General features: G+C 42.9%; 2 protein-coding genes and 1 long non-coding RNA gene across 4 annotated transcripts in view; 2 read left to right on the top strand and 1 right to left on the bottom strand.

Moving 5' to 3' along the window:
* Positions 1-7,891, top strand: part of CDH5 (cadherin 5) — a 32,980-nt gene extending 25,089 nt beyond the window's left edge. For both annotated transcript variants that reach the window (XM_026672040.2, XM_087971609.1), the window contains exons 8-12: positions 131-261; positions 1,548-1,675; positions 2,509-2,617; positions 3,449-3,691; positions 7,013-7,891. In XM_026672040.2, coding sequence (XP_026527825.2) covers positions 131-261; positions 1,548-1,675; positions 2,509-2,617; positions 3,449-3,691; positions 7,013-7,524 — 1,123 coding nt within the window. In that variant the 3' untranslated portion in view covers positions 7,525-7,891. The remainder of the gene's footprint in view (positions 1-130; positions 262-1,547; positions 1,676-2,508; positions 2,618-3,448; positions 3,692-7,012) is intronic.
* Positions 7,892-14,341: 6,450 nt separating this feature from the next.
* On the bottom strand, positions 14,342-17,310 carry LOC148129835 (uncharacterized). Its single transcript, XR_015750575.1, has 2 exons — positions 17,056-17,310; positions 14,342-14,679 (listed from the first exon to the last, which is right to left on the bottom strand). It is a non-coding gene; the product is annotated as an uncharacterized LOC148129835 (long non-coding RNA).
* Positions 17,311-17,499: 189 nt separating this feature from the next.
* BEAN1 (brain expressed associated with NEDD4 1) overlaps positions 17,500-25,636 on the top strand; it is a 42,856-nt gene continuing 34,719 nt past the window's right edge. The window contains exon 1 of the mRNA XM_087971611.1: positions 17,500-18,166. Within this exon, the coding sequence (XP_087827737.1) occupies positions 18,070-18,166 (97 nt within the window). The 5' untranslated portion in view covers positions 17,500-18,069. The remainder of the gene's footprint in view (positions 18,167-25,636) is intronic.

The raw sequence follows: 25,636 nt of genomic DNA, 5'->3' as shown, positions 1-25,636 counted from the left end.
CTGATAAGGCTATTTTGCCTTAACATTGCAGGTTTAGCTTTCCTTGTCATGTGTAACTTCAGCCATATGTTCAACCCTTTCTTATGAGGCTCAGTAACATTAAGTTGACTTTTTCTTATACCCACTGTAGTTATCATATCTTAAGATCCACTTCTTTTGAAATAAGTACCAGTGGGTGTATTTTTCCCATAAAGCGTCTGGACAGAGAAGAAAACACTTGGCATAATATAACTGTGGCAGCCAATGAGCTGGATCAAAATAGTAAGTATTTCCCTATATCATGTTGATTAGTTGTGTGGTGGCTAGAGTAGAGCTTTTGCCTCACAATCAGGAGGCTGTGAGTTTAATCCTAGGTAGAGGCTGGTATTTCTCTCTCTGGGAACAGTGAGAATATATTTGCAGAACAAAACTCCTCACTGGCAACAGGAAGGGCATCCGACCATTAAACACTCTTCAAGCTCCATTCGTTTGCCCAGACTCCAGCCCACAAGGGATTACGGGATCGTTGATTAGTGTGTCACTCCTACTGCTTTTCAGGTCCTCTCAGTTAGAAAATAATTATCAATAAACAATAGGATTGTGCAGCACTTTGGATTTGAAAAAGCAAATGTGCTTTTGATACTCTACGTGACTCTGTAGTTTCTTCCCCAAACCCCAAAAACTTTAACCTTAGACTGTCTACTATTGACCTCACCCCTTTCCTAAGAGTAGGGAGTGTGCATAAGCGCACCAACGTGCCTACTGTCCCTGTCCTATTGTTTCTTTTATTTTTCTTATATGTATTCATTTCATGTATTCATAACTATGTTTATCCTTATACTTATTATCTTGTAAGCAATTGACAAATAAATAAATAAATGAATGAATGAATGAATGAATAGTAGAACTCATTAAGCAGCTATTGGCAGTTCCTTAAAGGAGACACACCTTTTCCTGCTACATCTGGTACAAGGCAGATATCCAACCATCTGGGATGAGATCCCATTGAAGGAACTACAAACAGATGTTACATGACAACATGACCTTTTAAAAAAATTCCCCCTTTGAATATGAAAGACTGCACAGCCCTCGTAAATAACTACCAACTCTAAACCTTGCAGCTAATTGCTTGTAATTTGCAATAAACTGGAAAATCCAACACTCGTTGAACCACTTCTGAAGTAACTTTTAAATCAACTACAAGCCTATAAATATAAATAAGCCTTTAAATCAACTATAACATAGTCTTAAGCAAGCTCAGTAGAAAGGTTTGCTTCATGACAATCGAATAATGGGGAGCACCAATAGGAGGTTTAAGAACTTATTTTAAAGTGTATCAGATAATTTTGCTTAATATTATCAACAATGATGTGCAGTAACTCTCCAAGGGGTTTGAACCAAGGGTCATTCAAAGTCCCATCTGGAAATATCAGGTAGATAATTTGGAATCTGGGGATCTTCCAACAAGTTTCCCTCCTCCATTGTACTTTTCATAATAATATGGTCTGGAGGTGTTTACTCTTAATTGGTTTTGAAATGATAACCAGTTAATATTTTTCCTTTTTCAGAAAAGATAATCCCCAGATTAGAAACCCATGTACCAGTTTATATTAAACTTACGGATATAAATGACAATGCCCCAGAATTTGCCTTTCCATACGATCCACGTGTGTGTGAAAATGCTGCAGCTGGACAGGTAAAATTTCAGGGGGAAAAATGTTCTTGCGACTTAGTTTCAATGTTCTACATTTGATTAAAGAATCCATATATTCACCAGTTTCTCTCTTTGAAGAAATAAAATTTAAATCTAAAAAGATCTTCAGTAACACTTGGCCTTTAACTGGCAAAGCATACAAGTACGCTAGTTTTTGATATTAAAGATTGTTAACTGTAATTATTGCATTTTGACCAGTCGTATCAAAGGGATACTTGGGCTAGTTGGTATGAGTTAGGGTTACCACGAACTGTTATAAATTGAGGACTACCTGTAGTTATCTGTGCAAAGGCTTCATAAAATGCTAGTTAGGCATAATTGAGTTTCCTGGTGTAAAAATACTTAATTACAGCTGAGTTCACAAACTCTAATGTGTTTATTTTATTTAGCTTTCATTTAAACATATTGCCTGAATTCTGTCAGTAGTAATTTGTAAATACAATATATCACACCATAAATCGTGTAAAACATGCGATTTGTGGCATGATGTATTGGGTGGCTTCAGCCAATTACAGTTTATTAAATCATGGTAAATGTATTACGTACATTTTTAGTTTATAGGCTAGATTTTCCCTTTGATGTTCTACTGCTATATTTATCTTCATAGAACACATCTCAGGAGTTGTTTTCTGCTATCAGCACACAGGTAGCTTACAAGATATGTTGCCCAGAGCAGAATTATTCAAAGGGGTTATTCGGGTTTTTGCTAACAAGACCAAACCATGCCTTTGATGAGGGCAGTGCACTTGTTCTATAATCCCCGTGGATCTGTTGAAAGTAATGGGAGACTATGTCACACTTTTCTATTCATAAAGGTGATCACACGAATTTCTGCTGTGGACAAGGATGAAACATCGCCAGACGTGAAATTCAAGTTTTCCCTGACTTCTGAAGACAGCAACTTTACTCTCATTGACAATCGTGGTGCGTGTCTGTAGAATAGTTGCAATAAAAATAGGAGTCTTGTTGGCAATACAGTTTTTAAGGTTGCTTTCCGGTTAGCAGAAATAAACAATGAAACAGATCTGGTAAACTCCAAAGTTCCACTTAACATAGCTTACTGTCTAAAAAAGGGAGGGGTAGCATAAACATTTTAGCCCTATCATCCTGGTAATCTCCATTGCTTATTCCAACCCTCCTACGATAGCTCAACCCACTCAAAGTGGAAGGAAGATTTTGCATTTCTAACGCATTAAGGCAGGGGTAGGCAGCTTGTTCCCACCAGGTATCTGGAAAGCCCCAAGATGTTGTACCTCCCCCCATGGGCAATTATGATTTAATTTTAGCCATGGTTGGAGACAGGGTAGAGAGAGTTAGAAGGGAGAGATTTGTTGGATTTTGAAAGTTGGGAATTGAAGAAACGAGACTCTGGGAAATAATCCAATCCCATTTCCACTGTTAAAAATTCTCAACCTCATTGTCCAGCTGAAATTTTGCAGCAAAACACTCCAGTTTGGTGGCAAAGTAGCCCCAAAATCCTTATTTTTGAAGGAAAATGAAAACAAAAGAAAATGTGTGCTAAGTTTCAAAGACACAATCTCGAGGTGCTCAGAGCTACAAACAGGGTTATTGGAAATTCTATCCATCTTGGCAGTAGATCATGCTAAATTAAGAAGTCCCTAGAATGGGAACGCTCTCTCCTTCTACCCATCAAATGGGTTCCATAAACTAGAGGCGCTGTTATGTATGGTAGCTGGAAACCCTTTGAAACAATCACTTTTTGATCATTCAACTGCACGCTATTGCCTTTTCCAGATAACACAGCAAATGTCACCGTCAAGTTTGGACCGTTCAACCGAGAGTTACTCAAAACTCATCTCTTGCCTATCATCATCTCCGACAATGGGGCACCACCACAGACCAGCACGAACACTCTTACCATCCAGATATGCCAATGCGACAAGGAGGGGGCAATGCGTTGCGAAGGGCAAGCGAAGCTAATGGGAGTTGGCATCCAAGTGTTGGTGACCATCTTCGTCTGCATCTTCACCATCCTTGGTAAATCGACCTTCACTTCTCTTTGCTCCTCCCTTTCTGCTTTGAACGGGGCAGGGGGGTGGAAGGGAACTTAATACAAGTAGCAACCCATGTGATGGTGGTTTTTAGAAGAGTAGAGTAGAATGGAATAGGGATAGGGATAGAATGGAATAGGAATAGGAATAGGAATAGGAATAGGAATAAGAATAGAGTAGAGTAGAGTAGAGTAGAGTAGAATAGAATAGAATAGAATAGAATAGAATAGAATAGAATAGAATAGAATAGAATAGAATAGAATAGAATAGAATAGAATAACAGAGTTGGAAGGGACATTGGAGGTCTTCTAGTCCAACCCGCTCCTTAGGCAGGAAACCCTACACTATTTCAGACAAACAGTTATCTGATCTCTTCTTTAAAATTTCCTGTTTTGGAGCATTCACAACCTTTGGAGGCAAGTTGTTCCACTGATTAATTGTTTTAACTGTCAGGAAATTTCTCCTTAGTTCTAAGTTGCTTCTCTCCTTGATTAGTTTCCATCTGTTGCCTCTTGTCCTTCTGGTGCTTTGAAGAATAGTTTGACTCTCTCTTCTCTGTGGCAGCCTCTGAGATATTGAAAGATTACTATCACATCACTCCTTCTCCTTCTTCTCATCAGACTAGACATACCCAGTTCCAGCAACCGTTCTTTATATGTTTTAGCCTCCAGTCTCTTAATCATCTTTGTTTTCCACTTCTCAGAATCATTGCAGAATTTGTAAAATAGCCATCACAACATCAAAACAAAAAAAGAGCAAGAGCATTTAAAAGAATATTATTAAAAATAATAATAAAATGAACATTTCCTGTTACCAGAGGCAATGCAGTTAATATAAACTGAGCAAATAAAAATGCCTTAACATGGATTCGGCAAGTTAACCAAGATGGCACTGAAGGCCTTTTGGTACTTGGTAATGATATTCTTCAAACAATTCGGTGATTTCTTAGACTTTTCCTCCCCTTCAAAAAAAAGGGGGGGGGGCTTCTGATTTTCTCCTACATAAGGATTCCTTTAGAATTTCTCCAGTTTTCTGAGTCTTTGAAGGGGGTAGAAGCAGTGGTGGGATTCAATTTTTTTTTACTACTGGTTCTGTGGGCGTGGCTTGGTGGGCATGGTGGGGGAAGGATTCTGCAAAATCTCCATTCCCTCCCTACTCCCGGGGAAAGGTTACTGCAAAATCCCCATTCCCTCCCCACCCCACTAACCTGCTTTCCAGCTCCGTTTTCCTGTGCAGGGCAAGCAAAGGAGACCCAGCCAATCTGGGACTCAGAAGGCAGAGAATAGATGGGGGCGGGGCCAGTCAGAGGTGGTATTGGCCGGTTCTCCAAACTACTCAAAATTTCCTCTTCCAGTTCTCCAGAACTGGTCAGAACCTGCTTAATGCCACCTCTGGGTAGAAGAACCTGTTGCTTCTGCTTCTACTTCTTCCTGTTCTTTGAACCTTCCTTGACAGTCCCCACTTTCCAAGCTGAAAGGGCTTGGAGTTTGACTGAAGCCTGTGAACCTGGTTGTGGGAAGACGGAGCTGCAGATCACAAGGAAGAGACAGTGCCATGATAATTCATCCGAGCACAGAAACTCCTTGGCAAGAATGCTGCGTTGCATTCCCGTGAACATCCTCTTCAGGCATAAATGTCCCAAATACGTTCTCTTTCACCAAAAGAGAAGGAGCACCAGTGGAAAAAATTGCAGGAGTGTTAAAAGCTTTTTAAAAAAAAAAAAAAAAAAAAAGAATAAAACTCCTGTAATGGTATGTGAGAATGACCTTGAGGGACAAGGGAAGAGATGCTGTCTAGGAAATGATGAGGAAAAAAGAAGTGGAGGAGTCCCCAGTGGTTTCTTGGGGAAGGGAGAGAAACTTAGGAAGGACCTGGCCTACAGGAACCTGGCCTACAGGACAACAAACCTGAAACAACTTTCCTTCAGAAGTTGTAGGTGGTTCATCACTGGAGATTTTTGAGAAGGGACTGGACAATCACCTGTCTGAAATGGTATAGGATCTCCTGCTTGAGCAAGAGGTTGAATTAGAAGACCTCCACGGTCCCTTCCAGCTCTATTCTGATTGATTGATTGATTAATTGATTGATGAATCAGTTAATCAGTTAAAAGTGGCAGAGATTTGTACCTTCAGATTTGCAACCTTGATGTGAGCCCTCCCAAATAAACCAGACAGGAACCATGAGCTAATTCTACTTTGTTGTAAGACTACATTATAAGAGAATCTTGCGCTATCGGAAGGCAGAAACTTCCCACCACCACTTTTGACTGCTTGATTCATTAGGGTGGGTCCTTCCTAAGTTTCTTCCTCTAACTGTTTAAGCCATGGGGGCTTCCCTCCGCCCCTCTTGTCTGATCATTTCCTGGGAAGCATCTCTTCCCTCAGTTCTCAAGGTCATTCTCACATACCATTACAGCTCCACAAAGAGGTTGAGCCTTTAAAATGGCTCACATGCTACCTTGACCTAGTGCCTGTGGTATTCAAGATTTTTCTGAGGGCTAACAGGATTGGGGCCATTCAAATCTCAAAGGGGGTGCTATGAAACAGCTCAGGTGTAGGGACAGAGAAGATGGAACAGCTTGCCTCCAGAAGTTGTGAATTCTCCAACACTGGAAGTTTTTAAGAAGAGATTGGATACCCATTTGTCTGAAGTGGTGTAGGGTTTCCTGCCTAAGCAGTGGTTGGACCAGAAGACTTCCAAGGTCCCTTCCAACTCTGTTATTCTATTCTATTCTATTCTATTCTATTCTATTCTATTCTATTCCATTCCATTCCATTCCATTCCCTATTCTATTCTATTCTATTCTATTCCATTCCATTCCTTATTCTATTCCATTCCTTATTCTATTCTATTCTATTCTATTCTATTCTATTCTATTCTATTCTATTCCATTCCATTCCATTCCATTCCATTCCACTTCACTCCACTCCACTCCACTCTACTCTACTCTATTCTACTATTCTACTCTATTCTATTCTACTCTATTCTACTATTCTATTCTACTCTATTCTACTATTCTATTCTACTCTATTCTACTATTCTACTCTACTCTACTTTACTCTGTTCTATTCTAAGATATGCCTCAGAAGCCCCATCAAATGAAAATGATAAGCAGTTGTATTCAAACCCAACTATTTCATGTCAAAAGGTAGGCAACATTCTTGAACTCAGCTAGGTGGAAGGTATTTAATCCTCATCATAGTGAAAAGCTCTGGTAAAGAATCAAGGAATCAAAGACACAGACTCAACATCGTATGAATACATGATATTGGCTAGTCATCTTTTTCCCCCATTTTTTTTTTTACAGCATTAACTATGCTGCTGATAGTCTGGAGGAGGCGGCACAAGAAAGATCTCAGTGTTCTCAAGAAGAACGTAGAAGAGATCCATGAGCAGCTGGTGGCCTATGATGAAGAAGGCGGTGGTGAAATGGACACCACCAGTTATGATGTCTCGGTTCTCAATTCAGCCCGCCAGAGAGGGATACTATGCCCCAGAATGCCTTTGGAGGATTCACCTTGCAAATATTCCCGGGAACAAAAGATCCCTGAGAACGGACTTTCAGGCATTGGAGAAATGGGCATCATGATTGAGATGAAAAAAGATGAAGCTGATAACGATGGAGATATGTTGCCCTATGATACCCTCCACATATTTGGCTATGAAGGGGCCGAGTCTATTGCGGAATCCCTAAGCTCCCTGGGTTCAGGCTCCTCCGACTTGGATATTGATTATGATTTTCTCAATGATTGGGGTCCCAGATTCAAGATGCTGGCAGAGCTTTACGGTCTGGAACCTAGTGGAGATCTGGTCTACTGAGCGTAGTCAGTTGCAAATTATCCCAACCCTGTCCATAAACAGTAAAACTGAAAAACGGTTCAACTTTTTTGTGCATTCCTCATACAAAAGACAATCAGGTTTTTTACACACTTTCAGAGCAGACTGAGATAACCTAAGGGAAACAAGCTTTAAACAAAATCGGGTCTGTAGATACTTTTTTTTTTTTTTTTAATGGGGATGCCATTGTACTGAGGGATTAGAAATGTTTCTCCTTATATAGAAATCCAATGTTTAAATGCTTTTAAGCACTGTGGGGTTCTTTTTGCCTGTTATAAGAAAGCTTAGATGATGACTTGTTTGTCCTGATTATTGCAGCTATTCTAATTAAATGTATTTTTAGTTACAAGCTTTTTATTGAATGAATTATCTCCTGTGACACTTTTATATATTTGTTACTGGTGGTAATGAACAACTGGTGAAGGACTGGCATCTGAACTCATGTAAAAAGATTCTGTGATAACCCGGGGCATGACACAAAAGCAAGACAGTCAGATAATCAGTAGGAGTCCCTTTATTAGCTCCAACTTTGCCCCCAATGTCCTGGTTACCTTCTGAGGTGGAGAAAAACACTCCCAGGAATAGCTGCAGAGAATCAAGTCTAAAACATGGTCAACAAAACTGTAACTATAAGTCCAAACAAGGCAAAATGAGGTAATTAGTCCTTCAGGAGAAGGAATTCCAGACATGAAGGCACGGCAGTAATTCAACACAGTTGGGAGGATGCGAGGAATGCAGATAACCAAAGTCAACACAAGATAAACTTACGTTTGTTCACAGCAGATGCCACACTCAGCATGCATCTCTTTTAAACTCTCTTCCCAGTTGTGGCTAATGAAGGGAATCAGGGCCCTTTCCTACCCTGTAAACCATGCAACCGACATTGCTCTCTTCTCCGTTCCTCCCTGCATGCCCTAGGATGAAGAGCAGGTAGGCCTGGGTCTTCCTCTGAGCTCCCTCTCCCTTATTCTACCTCTTCCCTGCTCTGCCCAGCCAGACTCTGCCTTTCCCAAGTTTCTTCCACAGCCAACAGAGCCAAACTCCCACTCCCTGTCAGCTGTTCATCTTCTTCCTCGGATTCAGACTCCAAAAGGGACATGACAGATTCAGGTCCCAAATAAAAACCTCTACTAAAGCTATCAGAAGATTAGAAGACCATGGTCCATAATGGACGACAAGCATTTGAAAACAGAGCAGGCATGGATAGAAAAACCAGGAAAACAAAAAAATCCCTCACTAACCTTGATGCCGTCCAAACCTATTCATTGTTTTAGATGTGGGGTCTTTGGTACTCTCTGAGCTTGGTGGTTTTCTTGCAGATGTTTCATTACCAAACTAGATAACATCATCAGTGCTAGAAGGGAGCAGGTTCTGGGTAAAGAAACATCTGCAAGAAAACCATCAAGTTCAGAGAACAGCAAAATCTCCACAGTTAGCCCTGAGCTACAAATACTCTCTTCCATTGTTTTAGATCTCACATATTCACTTTAATACCATTACATGGTTTTTACCTAGACACCCATTTTTACTCATTAAAAAAGCTACATTTTCAAACACATCTAAAGCATTTCAGCTGCTGAAAGAAACTACCCAAAGTGAACAGCCTCATTAACTGTGAAACGATCTTAAGTTATTTGCTTCTTGCAAATTACTTTTTTCCTTACTCGTACCATAAAATGAGGTGTTTTCTCATGATGTAGTTGGCACTTGCAAATGTAAATAGCAGATACATTTCTGATCTGATGATTCCAGGGGGAGAATAGTTCTTTCCCTAATAATGCGATCTTTTAAAAAAAAAACCTTTCGAGTGCTGAATAAGCCCCATGGCTTCACTTGTAAATGTTTCTAATTCATCATGGGACACCACAGGAGTTATTGCTTCTCCCTCAGATATCTGAGAATTGCAAATCTATGAGTACTAGGAACTCCTAAGCTAATTAAGGTAAAGGTAAAGGTTCCCCTTGCACATATGTGGTAGTCGTTTCCAGCTCTAGGGGGCGGTGCTTATCTCCGTAACAAAGCCAAAGAGCCAGCACTGTCCCAAGATGTCTCCGTGGTCATGTGGCTGGCGTGACTAAATGCTGAAGGCGCACGGAACGCTGTTACCTTCCCACCAAAGGTGGTCCCTATTTTTCTACTTGCATGTTTACATGCTTTCGAACTGCTAGGTTGGCAGAAGCTGAGTCAAGTAACAGGAACTCACTCTGTTACGCGGCGCTAGGGATTCGAACCGCCGAACTTCCGACCTTTCTGATCGACAAGCTCAGCGTCTTAGCCACTGATCCACCGCACCCCTAAACCTAAGCTAATTAACTAGGAGTAAAAAGCCTCAAGGCATGTACTGAGGTCCATATCATAGCACGAAGAAATTTCTGATTCCGCTCAGAATATCGCTCAGAAAGTGCCAGGTCTGTAAGTAGTCAAGGGGGGGAGGGACCAGAAATAGATCCCAGAAGAAGGTGCATCCACATTGCAGCCACTAAACAGCCCCAAATCAAGATTGACTGGAGAGAATCTTTACTTGTTTTCTTATGAAATAATTGTTGGCACCTGGCATCTTAGATAAGGTAGATCAGATGAGAACCAGCAGATGAATCTGCACTTGAACACCCTCTAAAATAATCATTAGGTGACTTGACCTAGTTTCGGGGAATGATGGCAGTCATCTTTCCTCTAAAATGCTAGACAAAATTTAAACAGAGAGAGAGAGAGAAAGAGGTGTAGAGGAAGAGAGAGGGAGTTGGAGGGAGGGAGGGAGAAAAGAGACTAGAAAAGCTGTCATTAGATGCAAGCAAGATCAGGCAATTTGCTAATCTCCCTTTTCTGAAAAACAAGGAAAGTCCAGGGCCTTTGATAGCTATATCTGAATTGAAAGTGACTTTTTTCTCCTCTCCAAGCACAAATCTCTCCCAATTCTCTTTAGAAAGATTAAGATGAAAGGGATTTAATTCTAGCAAGTGAACTTTTTCACATTAGGACCAATATCCAGGTGTACAATTTGGAGTGAGACTTTCTGAGTCTCTTTCCCACAGCTTGTTTGCACACTGGGGCAAGGAAGTCAATTTGTTAAAAATAATAATAATAACAGTCTGCAGTTCTGCACCACAGTTCTTTCAAAGAATATTGGTCTAAGAGCCAACTGGTGCAACAATTGCAGTAGAAAGGGAGGCAAGCCAGGAATTTGTTTTCTTGCCTTATTTATTTATTCCATTTGTATGACCACCCATCTCAACAAGTGACTCTGCGCAGTGAACAAAATGAAAACAATTGCAACAATATAAAAAATTAAAATACATAGCAGCCAAGAATAAATCATACATCGTAATTGGTAAATTAATCCAGAAACTGGTCCCTACATACCTTCAGGACCCCCAACCTGGGCCCAGAGTCAAATCTTTAAAGGTAAAGGTTCCCCTTGCACATACATACTAGTCATTTCCAGCTCTAGGGTGCGGTGACTCATCTCTGTTTCAAAGCCAAAGAGCCAGCGCTGTCCGAAGACATCTCTGTTGTCATGTGGCCGGCATGACTAGCCACCAAAGATGCATGGAAAGCTGTTACCTTCCCACCAAAGTGGTCCCTCTTTTTCTACTTGCATTTTTTGCATCCTTTCGAACTTGTAGGTTGGCAGAAGTTGGGACAAGGAACGGGAGCTCACTCTGTTACGCAGCGCTAGGGATTTGAACCACCAAAATGCTGAGCTTTCTGATGGACAAATACAGTGTCTTAGCTACTGAGCCACCGTGCAAGGTCTTTAGGGCCTTACAAAAGGCTAGCAGAGTCTGGGCCATCCTGTTCTCCATCAACCAATATTCCTTAGTTCAGGGTCTCCAAACCTGGCAACTTAAGACTTGTGGACTTCAATTCCCATGCTGGCTGGAAAAGCCCAATCGCTTCTTTTGTCAGTGGGACCCAAGTTGTATCCATCCCACCAGACTGGATTGGACAAACAGAAACAACTGGGGAGTAATCCAACTTGTGTAACTTGTGTAATCCAATCCCAAGACAAGAAGGGTTTTTGAGAAAACAACCAGCATCTTGAATTGCACCCAAGAACACAATGGCAACCAATGGAGGAACGGTGTCACAAGCGCTGAATAACCAATGCCATTTATTAGTCATTTTTTGCCTTCCCCAGAGTCCAAAGGCTTCCCTCGGGCCTCTGGGAGTGCAAAAATGGCCTCCCCCGGGCTCCAGAGGCCAGAGGTAGGTATTCAGCAGATTCTGATCATTTCTGGAGAACCGATAGCGGAAATTTTGAGTCGTTCGGAGAACTGGAAAATCCCGCCTCTGACTGGAGATTTCACAGTATCCTTCCCCTGCCACGCCCACCAAGCCACGCCCACAGAACCGATAGTGAAAAAAACTGAATCCCACCACTGCCAGAGGCCCACCAGAAGCCAGAAACAAGCCTGTTTCCAGACTTCCAGAACTTCCTGGAGGACTGTTTTTCACCCTCCCAGAGCCTCCGCGCAGACCCTGCAGTTACCTCCATCCAAAATGGGCCACGCGGAGACTCCTGGGAGGTCAGTTGGCTGAACTACCAGTTTGGCAAACCAGATGTAAATGTAACACCCGATTCAAACCGGCCCAAACCTGCTGAATACCACCCCTGAGCCCCATGTAGAGTGCATTGCAATAGTTCAGACAGGAGATCACAAGAGTACAAGCGACAGTGAGAAATCAAACGATTGAGTCAAAGAAGCCATGATTTCTTCATCTTCAAGACGGGATGGATCCCATTTATGGTAATTGACCATAATAACGCATAGAATGGAATACTTATTGTTTCCATTTACAAATATTTTTTTTTCTCTCTACTGATAAACATGACTGCCTTGTTTTGCAAAACGTTGTCCTTTTTTTTTGTTTTTTTTTTTTGATATCCTCTTTTCTAGAGACCCATGCTAAAAGCTTATTAAAAAAAACACCTTTTGAGCATCACCGTTCTACTTAATCCTCCCCTTGCTCTATTACTCGAACATAAATCGTAAAGTTCAACATCATCAATTCCCTGAGCAATCCATCAAAAATGGCCTCTTTATGTGAGCCTTCAGAGCCGTCAGCATTTTTTCAGGATAATGAAACTGAACACCAGATGGTGCTCAGCTCCAGAAACAACCAATGATGGAAAGGATTGCCTTCCATGCCTGCTTGCTTCTTCCTTTTCCGTAGTTTGGATAGACAGCATTCTATTGTTCACCCAATCCAGATGTGTTGGGTTCCATGTTTCAGACTTTCACAGCCTCTGTAGATTTTTAGACGGCTGCCGTTGTAGACTGGCGTCCTCCAAGGGCTTTAATTTAGGGAGAGCTGCTGTATCGGTGCTAGATGATTTCATTTACACCTCTTCCTGAATTTTAATGTACTGTACATGCGGAGTTGGAGTAACTTTGCAAAGCTTCTTCTCCGGTAACACTGTATTGCAAACCAGGGCATATAAAACCTTCACCAGACCAATTCTCGAATATAGCTCATCTGCCTGTCATGCACACTGTATAATGGACATTAATACAGTTGAACAAATCCAGAGGTATTTCACAAGAAGAATATTCCACTCCTCAGCTCGCAATAGATTACCTTATGCCACCAAGCTTGAAATTTTGGACCTAGACAACTTAGAACTATGCTGCCTACGGTCTGACCTAAACTTAGTACACAAAATTGTCTGCTACAATGTCCTACCTGTCAATGACTACTTCAGCTTCAACCACAATAACACACGGGCAAGTAATAGATACAAATTCAAAATAAACAGCTCCCAACTCAATTGCAGAAAATACGACTTCAGCAACAGAGTTGACAGTGCCTGGAACTCACTACCTGACTCTGTTGTTATAGCCTCAAACCCTCACAGCTTTAACCTCAAACAGTGTACTGTGGACTTTGCTCCATTCCTAAGAGGTCTGTAAGGGGGCGTGCATAAGCGCACCAGTGTGCCTCCTGTCCCTGTCCTACGGTTCCCATTTATTCGTACTCATTTATTATGTATATATATATCCATTTATATTTATGTTTATATGTTATGTTCATACTGTCAGGATTCCAGCATATTTTATGAGCTGACACATACTTATACTTGTTTTCTCATACATGCTTAACTAAAATAGAATCAGGTTGAATTAAGTGATTGCATAGATGGACCACAGAAAGTATAAGAGGAATTTTGTCTATATTCCGGCATTTGGGTAGGGAAAACCTGGAGGAGAGCAGGAGATTTTCCCCCTGAGATATATTAGTGCAAATTACAGATTGAGCTAGAATAATTCTTCCCCATGTGATAGTTTTTCTACTTTTGGGGAATTTTTTTAAAAATGAAATCATTTGAAAACAGCTATAGAATATGTAAATGTAAATTTGATCTTGGGAGCTTTATGGAACATAATATTTTGTTATAAACCCCCATTTTATATCCCTTATTGTTTCTGAAATGATTGCATGTTTTGGTCCATAAACAAATGTAACTTTCTGGAGGAAAGGATAACAACAGAACAGTTACAGTTAGGAGAAAAACGGAATATGGATGGAAAAATTCATCACCACCCACAATAGAGGACTAGTTGGTGAAGATGATGGAACTTGCTCAGAATGGCTAAATTTATTTCTTTAAATTGCAAATAGATAGTATCTATATTTCTTGGTGTCAAGAACCCCTTACAGACGTTTTGTGTGAAAGAAGAAAAAAATGGACTTGGGGAATTTAAGGTGAAAGTGAAAGTCCAGGCCCCAGTGGGAGACTAACACACTACCGCTTTAAAATATGCTTAGAATTTCAGGTTAATAAGAGCTTAGGATGACCTGCAGCAAGATAAACCCAAGTTTATTTCGATTCAAGGAGCAATGACACAGTTGATGGTTTACATATAAGAAGATGAAGTCCATCTTGTCCGTTCATCACACATGGATTTGGAATTGTCGAAGCACTGGAAGCAATCTTGGAGATGTATCTACCAATGCAAGATAATTGCGCGCTAGATGACTTTATCCCATTAAGTATTATGCAGCACTGCAATCAATCAGTTGCTCTTTGTGGAAAAAATGGGCAGCTTATGGCTCTTGAGCTAATCCCCAAAGTGCTTTTGGATGAGATCAATTCAAACCTCTGCCAAGGATGATCTGTGCCTTCCTAGCAGAAGCCTTGGAAGAAGTGGAAAGGAGAGGAGAGAGAAGGAGGGAGAAGAAAGAAAAGACAGTTACCTAGCAAGAAAGGAGATAGAACTTAGAATCATAGATTTGGAGGTTTCAAATGGTTGTCTATTTTTGAAAACCTCTAGTGATGGAGCACCCACAATTCCAGAAGGGCAAGCTATACCAGTGGTCGCCAACCAGTGGGCCAGGGACCACTGGTGGTCCACGAGAAAATTTTGGTGGTCCACAGAGAAATGTCATCCCCACAAAGCAATTAATCCAGGCTGTGTGGGAACACAAAGAGAAAGAAAGACTTCTGCTGCTTTCCTTGCATGAAGCCAAAAGTCTCTCTCTCTCTCTCTCTCTCCCCCTGAGAACAGAGCTGGAGATGGTATCCTGTGATCCCAAATAAAGAATGATCGATTGGTAGGAAAATGGGGTGGGGAATTTTCCTGCAGACTTTTTTGGGGATTTTCCCAAGGTCTCTGGTCCGGGAGATTTAAAATTATGAGTTTGGTGGTCCCTGAGGTCCAAAAGGTTGGAGACCCCTGAGCTATACTATTGATTATTCTCCTTGTGAGAAATTTTTCCTTCCTTCTAGGTTGGATCTCTCTTTAACAAGCATCCACTCATTACTTCTTGCCCAGCCCACAGGGGCTTTGGAGGAGAAATCCATTCTCTCTTCATGTCTCCCATCCAATTCTTCTCTACAAGACAAACTTCTGCTCTGTGATCTATTATTTGCTATGGAATCAGGTTCTTTCCTCACTCCTATTTTAAGGTATCACAAGACTCTATAATTCTACTGCAACAAACTGACACAGTTTCCTATTAACACCTGATTTTCGTGCTCCACTATCATAATTTTTAACTCTTCTTTTTCTAACCAGGTTCATCCGTCACCAAGCTTCATATATGATTCCCTAAAGCTGTAATTTACAGACTACAATCAGCAGGTTCTGACCAGTTCTGGAGAACCAGTACTGGAAATTTTGAGTAGTTCAGAGAACCGGCAAATACCACCTCTGACTGGCCAGACCCTCATCTATTCTCTGCCTCCTGATTGACTGGGTCTTCTTTGGTTGCCCTGTACAGGAGAACAGAGCTGGAAAGTAGGTTAGTGGGGTGGGGAGGGAATGGGGATTTTACAGTATCCTTCCCCTGCCACGCCCACCAAGCCACGCTCACAGAAGGGGTAGTAAACAATTTTGAATCCCACCACTGACTACAATGGTTTGAGACCACAATCTCACAGGTTTGAAGGGACCATGCAGGCAAAAAAACTAAATAAAATGTTGAAATGAAGCTTGATGAATTTAATGAATAATTAATGAAGGGATCTAATGAATAATCCGTGGGTTTTTTTGTTTAATGTGTCTCCTGAACTGGAAAACGGAACAACGGGGCTTCTTCAGTAAGTAAAAGGGCCCTGACTCTGCATTTAACCCAGTAAATGAAAAAAACGGCCTGATGGTCATAAGTCCAGGTAACCATGTATGACACTCTTTGCAGTGGTCGTTAAGTAAACACCATGGTCATAAAATGAACTCATTGTCCGTAGTTGTGTGTATGGCAGAGACAATACCAAGGATGCTCCCACTGTGTCCTATATTAATAAAATCTGAAAGGAAGGAAGGAAGGAAGGAAGGAAGGAAGGAAGGAAGGAAGGAAGGAAGGAAGGAAGGAAGGAAGGGAAGGAAGGAAAGGAAAGGAAAGGAGGAAAGGAAAGGGGAAAGGAAAGGAAAGGAGGGAGGAAGGAAGGAAGGAAGGGAAGGGAAGGAAGAAGGAAGGAAGGAAGGAAAGGAAGGAAGAAGGAAGGAAGGAAGGAAGGAAGGAAGGAAGGAAGGAAGGAAGGAAGGAAGGAAGGAAGGGAAGGGAAGGAAAGGAAAGGGAAGGAAAGGAAAGGGAAAAAAACCCTGGCCTGATGGATTAGCACAAAAATGCTATGTTTGGTTAGGAATCACCAGGGTTAACCACGGGTGTATTTTTATGGCCAGGACTATCCTGGCCTACAAGGGACATCCTCTCGGGTGTCCCATCTACAGGGCAGCTGGGCATTTCCCATCAGATCCGGGGGAGCGGGAAATCTTCCTCACTCCCCAGGAATAAAAGAGTCAGTGCCCGAATTGAGCGGACCTCAACAGCGCAAAGAGAAAAGCAACCCTTCCATTCCCCACAACCACCAAAGAAGATTCCCACGTGGCCCTAAACCCCGGCCCACCCGTGCTCGGGTCCAGTTAACGCGTGAAGAGCCAAGGCAGCCTCGCCGCAGTCCAGCTCGAGAGGCCAACCCAAGGCATCCTCAAAGCCCTTCTCTTGGCCGGGAAAGAGGGGGGACCCTTATCCATCCGCTGCTTCCTTTGTTCCTGCAGCCCACCCACCCACCCCTCCGGCAAAGCAGGCCGGGACTGTGGGTGGCAGGCAGCGCGGGGCTGGGTTGCCCTGGGACCCAACCGAACCGAACCCCACCCCGCCCGGATGTCTCTCCGCGTCTTCCGCCGCTGCCGTCCCGGGCGGGGAGCATCTTTGCCCGGCTGCCAAAGAGGTCTGGAGCCTTAATGCACCGTGCTCGCCTTTCCTCCGCTGCCCCGGTCCGCGCCCGAGGCGCTGTGCGAGCCCGCACGGAGAGGCAGGCCTCTTGCTCGGATGCGCTCCGGTAAGAGGAGGAGGAGGAGGAGGAGGGCGGGCTCGCACCCCTCCTCCCCTCCCTGCCTTTCTCTCCCCTCCCTCCCCACCCACTCCGGCTTGCCGGTCCCTGATTGGGGCGGCTGGAAGACGGGGAGGGAGGTGGGGGTGTAGGATGTAGCCCCGCCTGGGGCGGGACAGGGGCTTCCCACCCTCCCGGCTCGCTCTGCTGGAGCTAGCGCCTTGCGCTCTCGGCAGAACGGCTCGGATCCCCAAGGGGCGCCCCCACCCTTCTGCCAGGACTTCTTCTCCAAGTCGGGGGCTTTGGAGAGAAGCGAAAGCCTGTTTGGTCCCACCTGCCCACCGGATCTGGGGAAGGGGGAGAGGGAGGGAGGGAGGGAGGGAAGGGGGCCTCGGAGAGCTAAAAGCTCTGCCTCCTGCAGTGGCCACAAAAAGCCGGGCGGAGTGAGCCATTGTCTCGCTGGGAAGTGGGGGAGGAGGGGCTCGGCTGCACGAGGGGATCCGGGAGGGTGGGTGAGGGGGAGGGCGCACGCCTTCCTCCCCCCCCCCCGTACACACACACACACACACACACACACACACACACACACACACACACACACGCTGCTCCACCCCGTCCGTGCGTGTGTGCAGTGTAGCCTGCAGCGGTTCCGGTTAATTGGCTTTGCGGTCCTCTCCGTGGAAAGGAGGAAGGGGGGGACAGGGGGAAACCCCCAAAAAACCAAACTCCGGCCAGATTCTGCTGGGCTCAACATGCCTCCGGCGGTCCTGCGAGGAAAGCCGTCTCGCCGCCCCAGAGGAAGTCCGCAGCAGGGAGAGAAACTTCGGGATCGTGGAGAGCCCGTCGCACGTATGTATGCAGAGGCGGGTGGGGATCGAAGAGGGGAAAGGGAAGGGAAGGGGGTGTCTTCCCACCTTTCTTCTTTCTTCTCCATCCCAGGCAAGGAAGACAAAATGCAAGGAACCCCCAGCCCCCAGCCCCAACCCTCTCTTGGGTTTCTCGCTTTGTTGGGTGGAAAGTAAGGGCTGAAGTCGAAAGGGCAGGAAGCAGGGCTGGGAATGCAGCCACTGCTTTGAACAATGGGGCAGGTGCCTTCAGATCTCATTTCCCTCCCCTGCCCCTCGGGACAATGGGAGGAAGGGAGGGGGGGCTTACTTCCTGAAGGTTGGGCATCAAGCAGACCTTCTGGGTTGTGCATGGCTTTCGGTCTGCCAAAAAAATAAAAAATAAAAAATCAGCCTCTTTTAAGAATGTGGAAGGCTTGAAGTTTCTGTGGCTGTCCCTTTCTCTCGAGCATGGAGTTTCTGGAAGAGGGAAAGCTCTGCTTAGTTTGAGGTCTGGCTGTCAGCAGAAGAAAGATTGGAGAAATAGTTACATGTGAATCCCTGCTTGGTGTTTGGATTCCAGCAAAACAGAAAACCAGAAGGCAAACAGAACTAATGTAGCCTAAAATGAAGAGGGTTTGGGAGGGGGGGAAGGTGGTTGTTTGTGAATGCTGACTTCCTGGCCAAATTCTGGCCAAATCCAAGGCAGTCAAATCAAAATTCAGAATACCAAAGCTTGGGATCAAATTATTGCTGTGTCATCACTTTTAAAGCTGGCTTGGAAGTGGGTGTTTAGTCTGCAAGGGTAGACATTTCTGTAGAAATTGCTAAACAAAGATTTCAAGAAAAGACACGAGGATGGCCAAAAACCTAGGCTCAGTTTCTCGTATTCCTAATCTCAACTCGGTTTGGACCCATTTCCTGGTTAGGTTGGAAATTTGGAGAGGGGACAGTTGAATGGATTTTCTACACAACTTCCAGTGGTTGTGTGTTGCACTCTTCCTGAAGGCTTTGTTTCAAAATATGCATTGGTGTGGCACTTTTCCTTAATATAATTTTACTTTTTTAAAAAGTTGAATATAAGCGCATGGCTTAATTCCCTTTTGCCTATGGATTTGGTGTGTGCAAAATTGGATAAATTCATGCAAACATTTTTTTTTTTGAAGTACAAAAACATTACCTGGAGGCAAACCGGCAATCCATCTCAACTCAGTGTTCCTAGTCTGATTGCCCGGCATTGTTTGGTGTTTCAAATCAGAGTGTCTTTTTCATTGGTCATATCTGGGCCTAGCTGAACCTTTTTGTCTGCAAATATGTTTCTCCAATATGTGGTGCTTCCCTTTCAAGGTTTTTTGAGTTCAGAAAGCTGTATATATTTCTTACTGATTGAGAAATCTTTCTGGGGGAAAAAAATCCTTTTGTTGAAATAGCTGGATTGGATGTCACTTGGCTGGAGAGAACAAATCTCTAAGATTTGGCTAGTAAATTAAGTGGGTGTACTTTCACAATGTTATGTACCATCAGTTAATATCTGCTACACAAAGAAAGACAAAGTATTAAACTCTCTATTTCTTCTCTTTCTCTCTCTTTCTCTCTTTAGTTCTTCTCTTCCACTTTTTTCTTCTTCTGGGAAGTTATGTCCAAATTAGAACCGGTGACAGTTATTTCAGTCGCTGTAAGTAACATGCCAAGGTTTACAAATTTATGTGGTGGCATATAGTGGGCCAGATTCTCATGAGGAATCAGAGGTGCAAAAGATAGCTCATTTCAGATAATTTGTGTGAGTGAAAGTGGGTGAAGACAGCTCCTCCCTAATAGTTCCGAGTATGTGCTTGATGTAGATCACCTATGTCCAATCTGTGGGCTGCAAGCTGCATGCAGCCCTGGAAAGCTAATAATGCAACCCCACAAGATCATAAACTTTTAACCTTGTTACATGGTTTACAAACGTTAAGTATGTAATACATTTTTATATGCGGCCCAAGAAAATTCCTCTTCACTCAGTGTGGCCCAGGCAAGCCAAAAGGCTGGACACCCATGATGTAGATAGTAGTGCTTTAGTTTGGCAAGATTCTCTCTATAAGAGTGGAACAATGTGAAATCTGCTTGGAAGAATCACCCTATTCAAAAGTAATTTTCTTGAACGGAGAATAAAGCTTCCTTGTGCAGGCAAAAATGCAAGCCCTCTTTCTGTGGCATGATTAGAGTGCCAGGGCCACGTTGTTTACAAGATGATCTGTGACCGCTCATAGCAGCTGAAGCCAAAAGTGGCAGAGGTTGCAGAAATATTGAGGTTACATCCATGCAAAGCTTGATTACAGCATGGCAGAACCCACTGCAGATGAGATAAGGCAGATTTTATTCTTTCCCCTCCATCTGGTTTACCCAGTCCCGTGTGGATCCAGCCATGCATCTGTTCTTTTTGAAATTAGCCAGATCCCGTTTCTATAGTTATCGTACTTATTTATTTATAACCCATTTTATTACGATTACAAATAACTCACCTTTCTCCTATTCTCCTCACAACAACCCTGTGACTGGTGAGTTCGGCTGAGGGAGAATGACTGGCCCAAGGTCATCCAGCTGGCTTCCGTGCCTCTGGCAGGGTTAGAATTCACAGTCTCTTGTTTTCTAGCCTGGCGCCTTTTAATGTTTTAAAAATATTAAGAAGTGAAAAGGCTTTAAAAATGGCAGTTTGATGGAATGGCACCATACTGAGTGAAAGTTCTACTTACTTTCTTATACAGGGGTCTTCAAACTTGACAGCTTTAAGACTTGTGGACTTCAACTCCCAGAATTCTTCCTCCAGTCATGTTAGCTCAGGAATTCTGGGAGCTGAAGTCCACAAGTCATAAACTTGCCAAGTTTGAAGACCCTTGATCTAATATTGGCAGTTTTCTCCTACCCTGGAGCTCTCCAAGTCCTGAACATCCTATTCTTCCACATGTTTTCTTGACCTTCCTGTACTAGCCAGTCCCTTACATCTGATGCCCTACTTTTTTCAGTTGTTTTCTTTTACGGGAACTAACTAGTAAGGTTCTCTTGGGACATTCCTATGAGAACTTCAAAGTCTTAGGCATAAAAAGTAAAATGGAGAAATGGGTCCTTTCTTCCAAATGTATAAACAAGACCTTAGTCACCCAATATACTAAGCTGCTGCTTTGAATGTCTCTTACACTGACATTTCAATATGCAGGTTGGAAATGAACTGTAACACATGGATAGACTTTGTCTGTGTGAATAAAGAAATTAAAATGTGATTCCCGATTCAATATACATCTCATGGAATGACTTTGGAAGACATAAGTAATAATTATTATTTGTTGGAAAAGAAATTGCATCTAGATTTTGTGTCCAAAGAAAAATATCCGTTTGGTGAAATTCTCACAAATGGGACAGATGCTTACTTACAAAGTCAGTAAGGGAAGTTTCACCTATCTTTCATTGTCCATTGTTAAGAGCTGGGAATTTACTTTTTGTTTATTAAATTTAAGGCCGCCCAACTCCAAAATAATTCTGGGCATCTTAAACTGAAAAATAAAAATAAAAAATACTAAACCAGAAGAATTGTCAGCTGGTGCTCCATTCCAAATCCAAGAAAGAAATACTTAGACTCTTTTAATTAGAGAAAAGATATCTTTTACTGGAAATCAAGTGGTAGCAACAAAAGAATTCTGAATCTGAGAAAATGGGCGCGTAAATCACATATACAAAGTAATGGCAATGTTCCCACCCCCAGTAGTTCAAATGGTTCTTCCAATTACAAGTTGTGAATATCATCATGTGGGCATCTCCAGGTGGTGATGAGGCTTCTGTCCGTTGACCTTGGCATACTTTGATTAAGGTTTTCAGCTGCGCATAGCATAGAAGAGAAAGCTAAGCAAGGAATAGAAACCTAAGCAAGAATGTACTCCCCTCCTAGTTTATACAGTTCTAGTTTGTAACACCTCCAGCTCACTTCCCATAGTTTCCCCCCCTCCTCCCCCCGTTACTTATGACAGCCGAAAGATGCAAAGCAAAGGGAGAAAATCTTGAAGGCTGACAAGAATACAGACGACACAAATTCCAGACACTTTAAAGCAGGGGTGTCCAACCTTTCACCTTCCCTGGGCCACATTAGAAGATGAAAATTTGGTTTGGGTCAGCACATAAAATAAAATAAAATAAAATTATTTTTATTATTTATTATTAATTATTTATTAAAAATTATTTATTTTTTATTTTATAATTTTCCGGCCAAATTTTGCGGGGGGGAGGGGGAAGAAAGCTCGCCCGCCTCGCGCCTACCTCTCCTCCTGCAAATTATTTATTTTTATTAATTTTCCGCCAAATTTTGCAAAAGCTCGCCCGCCTCGCGCCTACCTCTCCTCCTGCAAATGCAGCGGCGGCGGCAGCAGGGCGGGGCAGAAGCAGCAGCGGTGGCGGCGCGCAGCAGAAGCAGCAGCAGTGGCGGCAGCGGCGGCAACAGCAGGAGGTGGCGGGGCGGGACTTTTTGGGCTGCGGCTGCCTGCCTTTTCTGTTGCTCGCGCCTCGCGCCTGCCTCGCGCCTCCTCCTCCTTGCTGGATCTTTCACGAAGGTTGGGGTGGGCGTTGGGCCGCATTACGAGGCGACCTGGGCCGCATGCGGGCCGCGGGTTGGACAAGCCTGCTTTAAAGTATCCAAAGAGTCTGGGAAAAGAGCCACATTTTTAAAGACTTCTAGAACATATTAAGGTGGAAGCTACATGGATTTCTGGGGCAATGCTATTCCAGAAGGCCAGTATCACAACAGAGAAGGCACACTTCCTAGGTCCCATTAGAGGGCATTGTTTGATAGACATTGACCCTGCCTACCTTAATGACAGCAAGAAACCATAGGAGAGCAATGGCCCTCAAATAATCAGGCTCCAAAGCATGAATCTAGTGGTGGTTGCAGAGATGTATGAAATTGGTAAATTTTGAACCAGAAGGATACAGATACAGTTCAAAGTACCGGTTACCTGTTATGAAACTCTTCATGGCTTTGGGTCTAAAAGGATTGTCTGTCTTCCTTTATATAGCAAACTTGCATAATTCAGAATAACAGAGTTGGAAGGGATTTTGGAAATCTATTTCAACCCCATGCTCAAGCAGGAAACTCTCTAGCCTTTCAGACAAAAGGTTGTCTAATTTCTTCCTAAAAATCTCCAATTTTGGAGCACCCACAACTTCTGAAGGAAAGGTGTTCCACTAATTGTTCTCACTCAGGAAGTTTCTCCTTGACTCCAGGCTGGTTCTTTCCTTGATTAGTTTCCAAACTTCTTGCTTCTTGTCCTCCCTTCGGGTGTTTTGGAAAATAGGTTGACCCCTTCTTTGTGGCAGCCCTTTAGATATTGGAAGACTGATTTCATGTCATCCCTACTCCTTCTTTTCATTAAACCAGACATACCCAATTCATGCAACCATTCTTTATAAGTTTTAGCCTCCAGTCCCCTTATTTTTGTTTATCTTCTCTGCACTAGAGGCTCAACATATTTTTGACCAGAACTCAGTTGAATAGAATTGGCCTCATCTGACAGTATGGCCTTCTCTGTTACAGCACCTGCTCTCTGGAACACCTTAATATTTTCCTGGTCCCCACTTTAACCATGTTTAAAAGAGCCCTGAAAATTTGGCTTTTCCCACAAGCTTTGGGGTTAGACCAGGTCTTACATCTTGTACCATTTTAGAATTTATGTTTTTTTTCCCCCTCCTCCAGACAGTTGCAGGGTTTCACTCATATTTTCGTAATGACTTGACTGTATGCCAGCCAGAGTGACTGTGAAGTTGGACAGCAACTTCAATTTAACAAATATATAAATAAAGGTCTCTCTCCTTCAGCAGCTTCTCTGGCAACTCAGGCTCCTAGGCTTAATCTCAAGGGAAATTCCTCCGAGAGGCTGTTCCACCTTTTCATCGTTCTGCAGGAAGAAACAACATCTTAACCCTTGCTTAGCTCCACGTGAGGCGTTGCTTGTAAAAGCTTCCAGCAGAAATCAATACCTGAGGGAAATAAGCAAACAAAACCCTTATCCCATTATATAATGTTTAGTCAGATCTGAGAGAAGCCAATTGGAGCCATCTCTTCAGTGGCAGATATTTCTCTCGGGGGAAATAGGATTTTTTTTTTTTGAAAAAGCAGACCAAGTTTTCTGTTCTTGACAGGAAATATCATTACTACTTTTTCTTTTCTTTTGCAATTGTAGCCTAAAGGGACTGGGTATATTTGGTGGTTCCCTATCAAATTGTGTGACACAGTTGCTCTGATCAGGGCGTCACCAAAAGAGGTATGTTTCAGATGGTCCTTGGACCTTGCAAAGGCTATAGGTAGTCGTCGACTTACAGCCACAGTTGAGCACAAAATTTAGGTTGCTAAGTGAGGCGTTTTTAAGGGAGTTTTGCCTCATTTTACAACCTTTCTTGCCACAGTTGCTAAGTGAATCGCTGGAGTTAAGTTAGTAACACGGTTGTTAAGTGAATCGGGGTTCCCCATTGACTTTGATTGTCAGACGGTCACAAAAGGGGATCACAGGATCCTGGGGCACTGTAGCCTTTATAGAATAGAATAAGAATAAGAATAGAATAGAACAGAACAGAATAGAACAGAACAGAATAGAAATTAGAATTTTTTATTGGCCAAGTGTGAGTGGACACACAAGGAATTTGCCTTTGGTGCATATGCTCTCAGTATACATAAAAGAAAAGATTCAGGAGTCAAGAATCATAAGGTTCAACATTTAATAATAGTCATAGGGTACAATAAGCCATCAAATCATACTAGGAAACAGTCAATATAAATCATAATGATACAAGCGACAAAGTTACAGTCATACAGTCACAAGTGGGAGGGGGTGGGTGGTAAGGAGTAATGAGAAGATTAACAGTAATAGTAGTGCAGACTTTGTAATAGTTGAACAGGGTTGAGGGAATTATTTGTTTAGCAGAGTGTCCTTGTGTCTTGTTGTTCTTGTGTGCAGTGCTCTATAGGGTCATTTTGAGGGAAGGAGTTGAAACTATGTCCAGGATGTGAGGGGTCTGTAGATATTTTCACAGCCCTCTTTTTGATTTGTGCAGGATACAGGTCCTTAATTGAAGGCAGGTTGGTAGTAACTGTTTTTTCTGCAGTCCCAATTATCCTCTGAAGTCTGTGTCTGTCCTGTTGGGTTGCAGAACCAAACCAGACAGTTATAGAGGTGCAGATGACAGACTCAATCATTCCTCTGTAGAACTGGATCAGCAGCTCCTTGGGCAGTTTGAGCTTTATAAATATGAACCAATTGTCAAGCATCTGAATTTTGATCTCCTTATCAGGGGGCTGCTGCTACGGTCATAAGGGCGGGATATGGTCCTAAGTCACTTTTTTCAATGCCGTTGTAACTTTGAATGGTCACTAAATGAATGGCTGTAATCGAGGACTACCTGTACTTACAACCTGGTTCTAAATTTCCAGTGGCCAGGCACATGGTGGCATTTGCAGTGATCAGCATGCTGTGGTCAT

Source organism: Notechis scutatus, chromosome 9 (genome assembly GCF_049901735.1).
Source record: "Notechis scutatus isolate UNSWTSFEM ecotype Mainland chromosome 9, rNotScu1.2, whole genome shotgun sequence".
Taxonomy (NCBI): Eukaryota; Metazoa; Chordata; class Lepidosauria; order Squamata; family Elapidae; genus Notechis; species Notechis scutatus.
The sequence above is the reverse complement of the archived record's forward strand: the minus strand, read 5'-3'. Positions and strand labels throughout refer to the sequence as shown.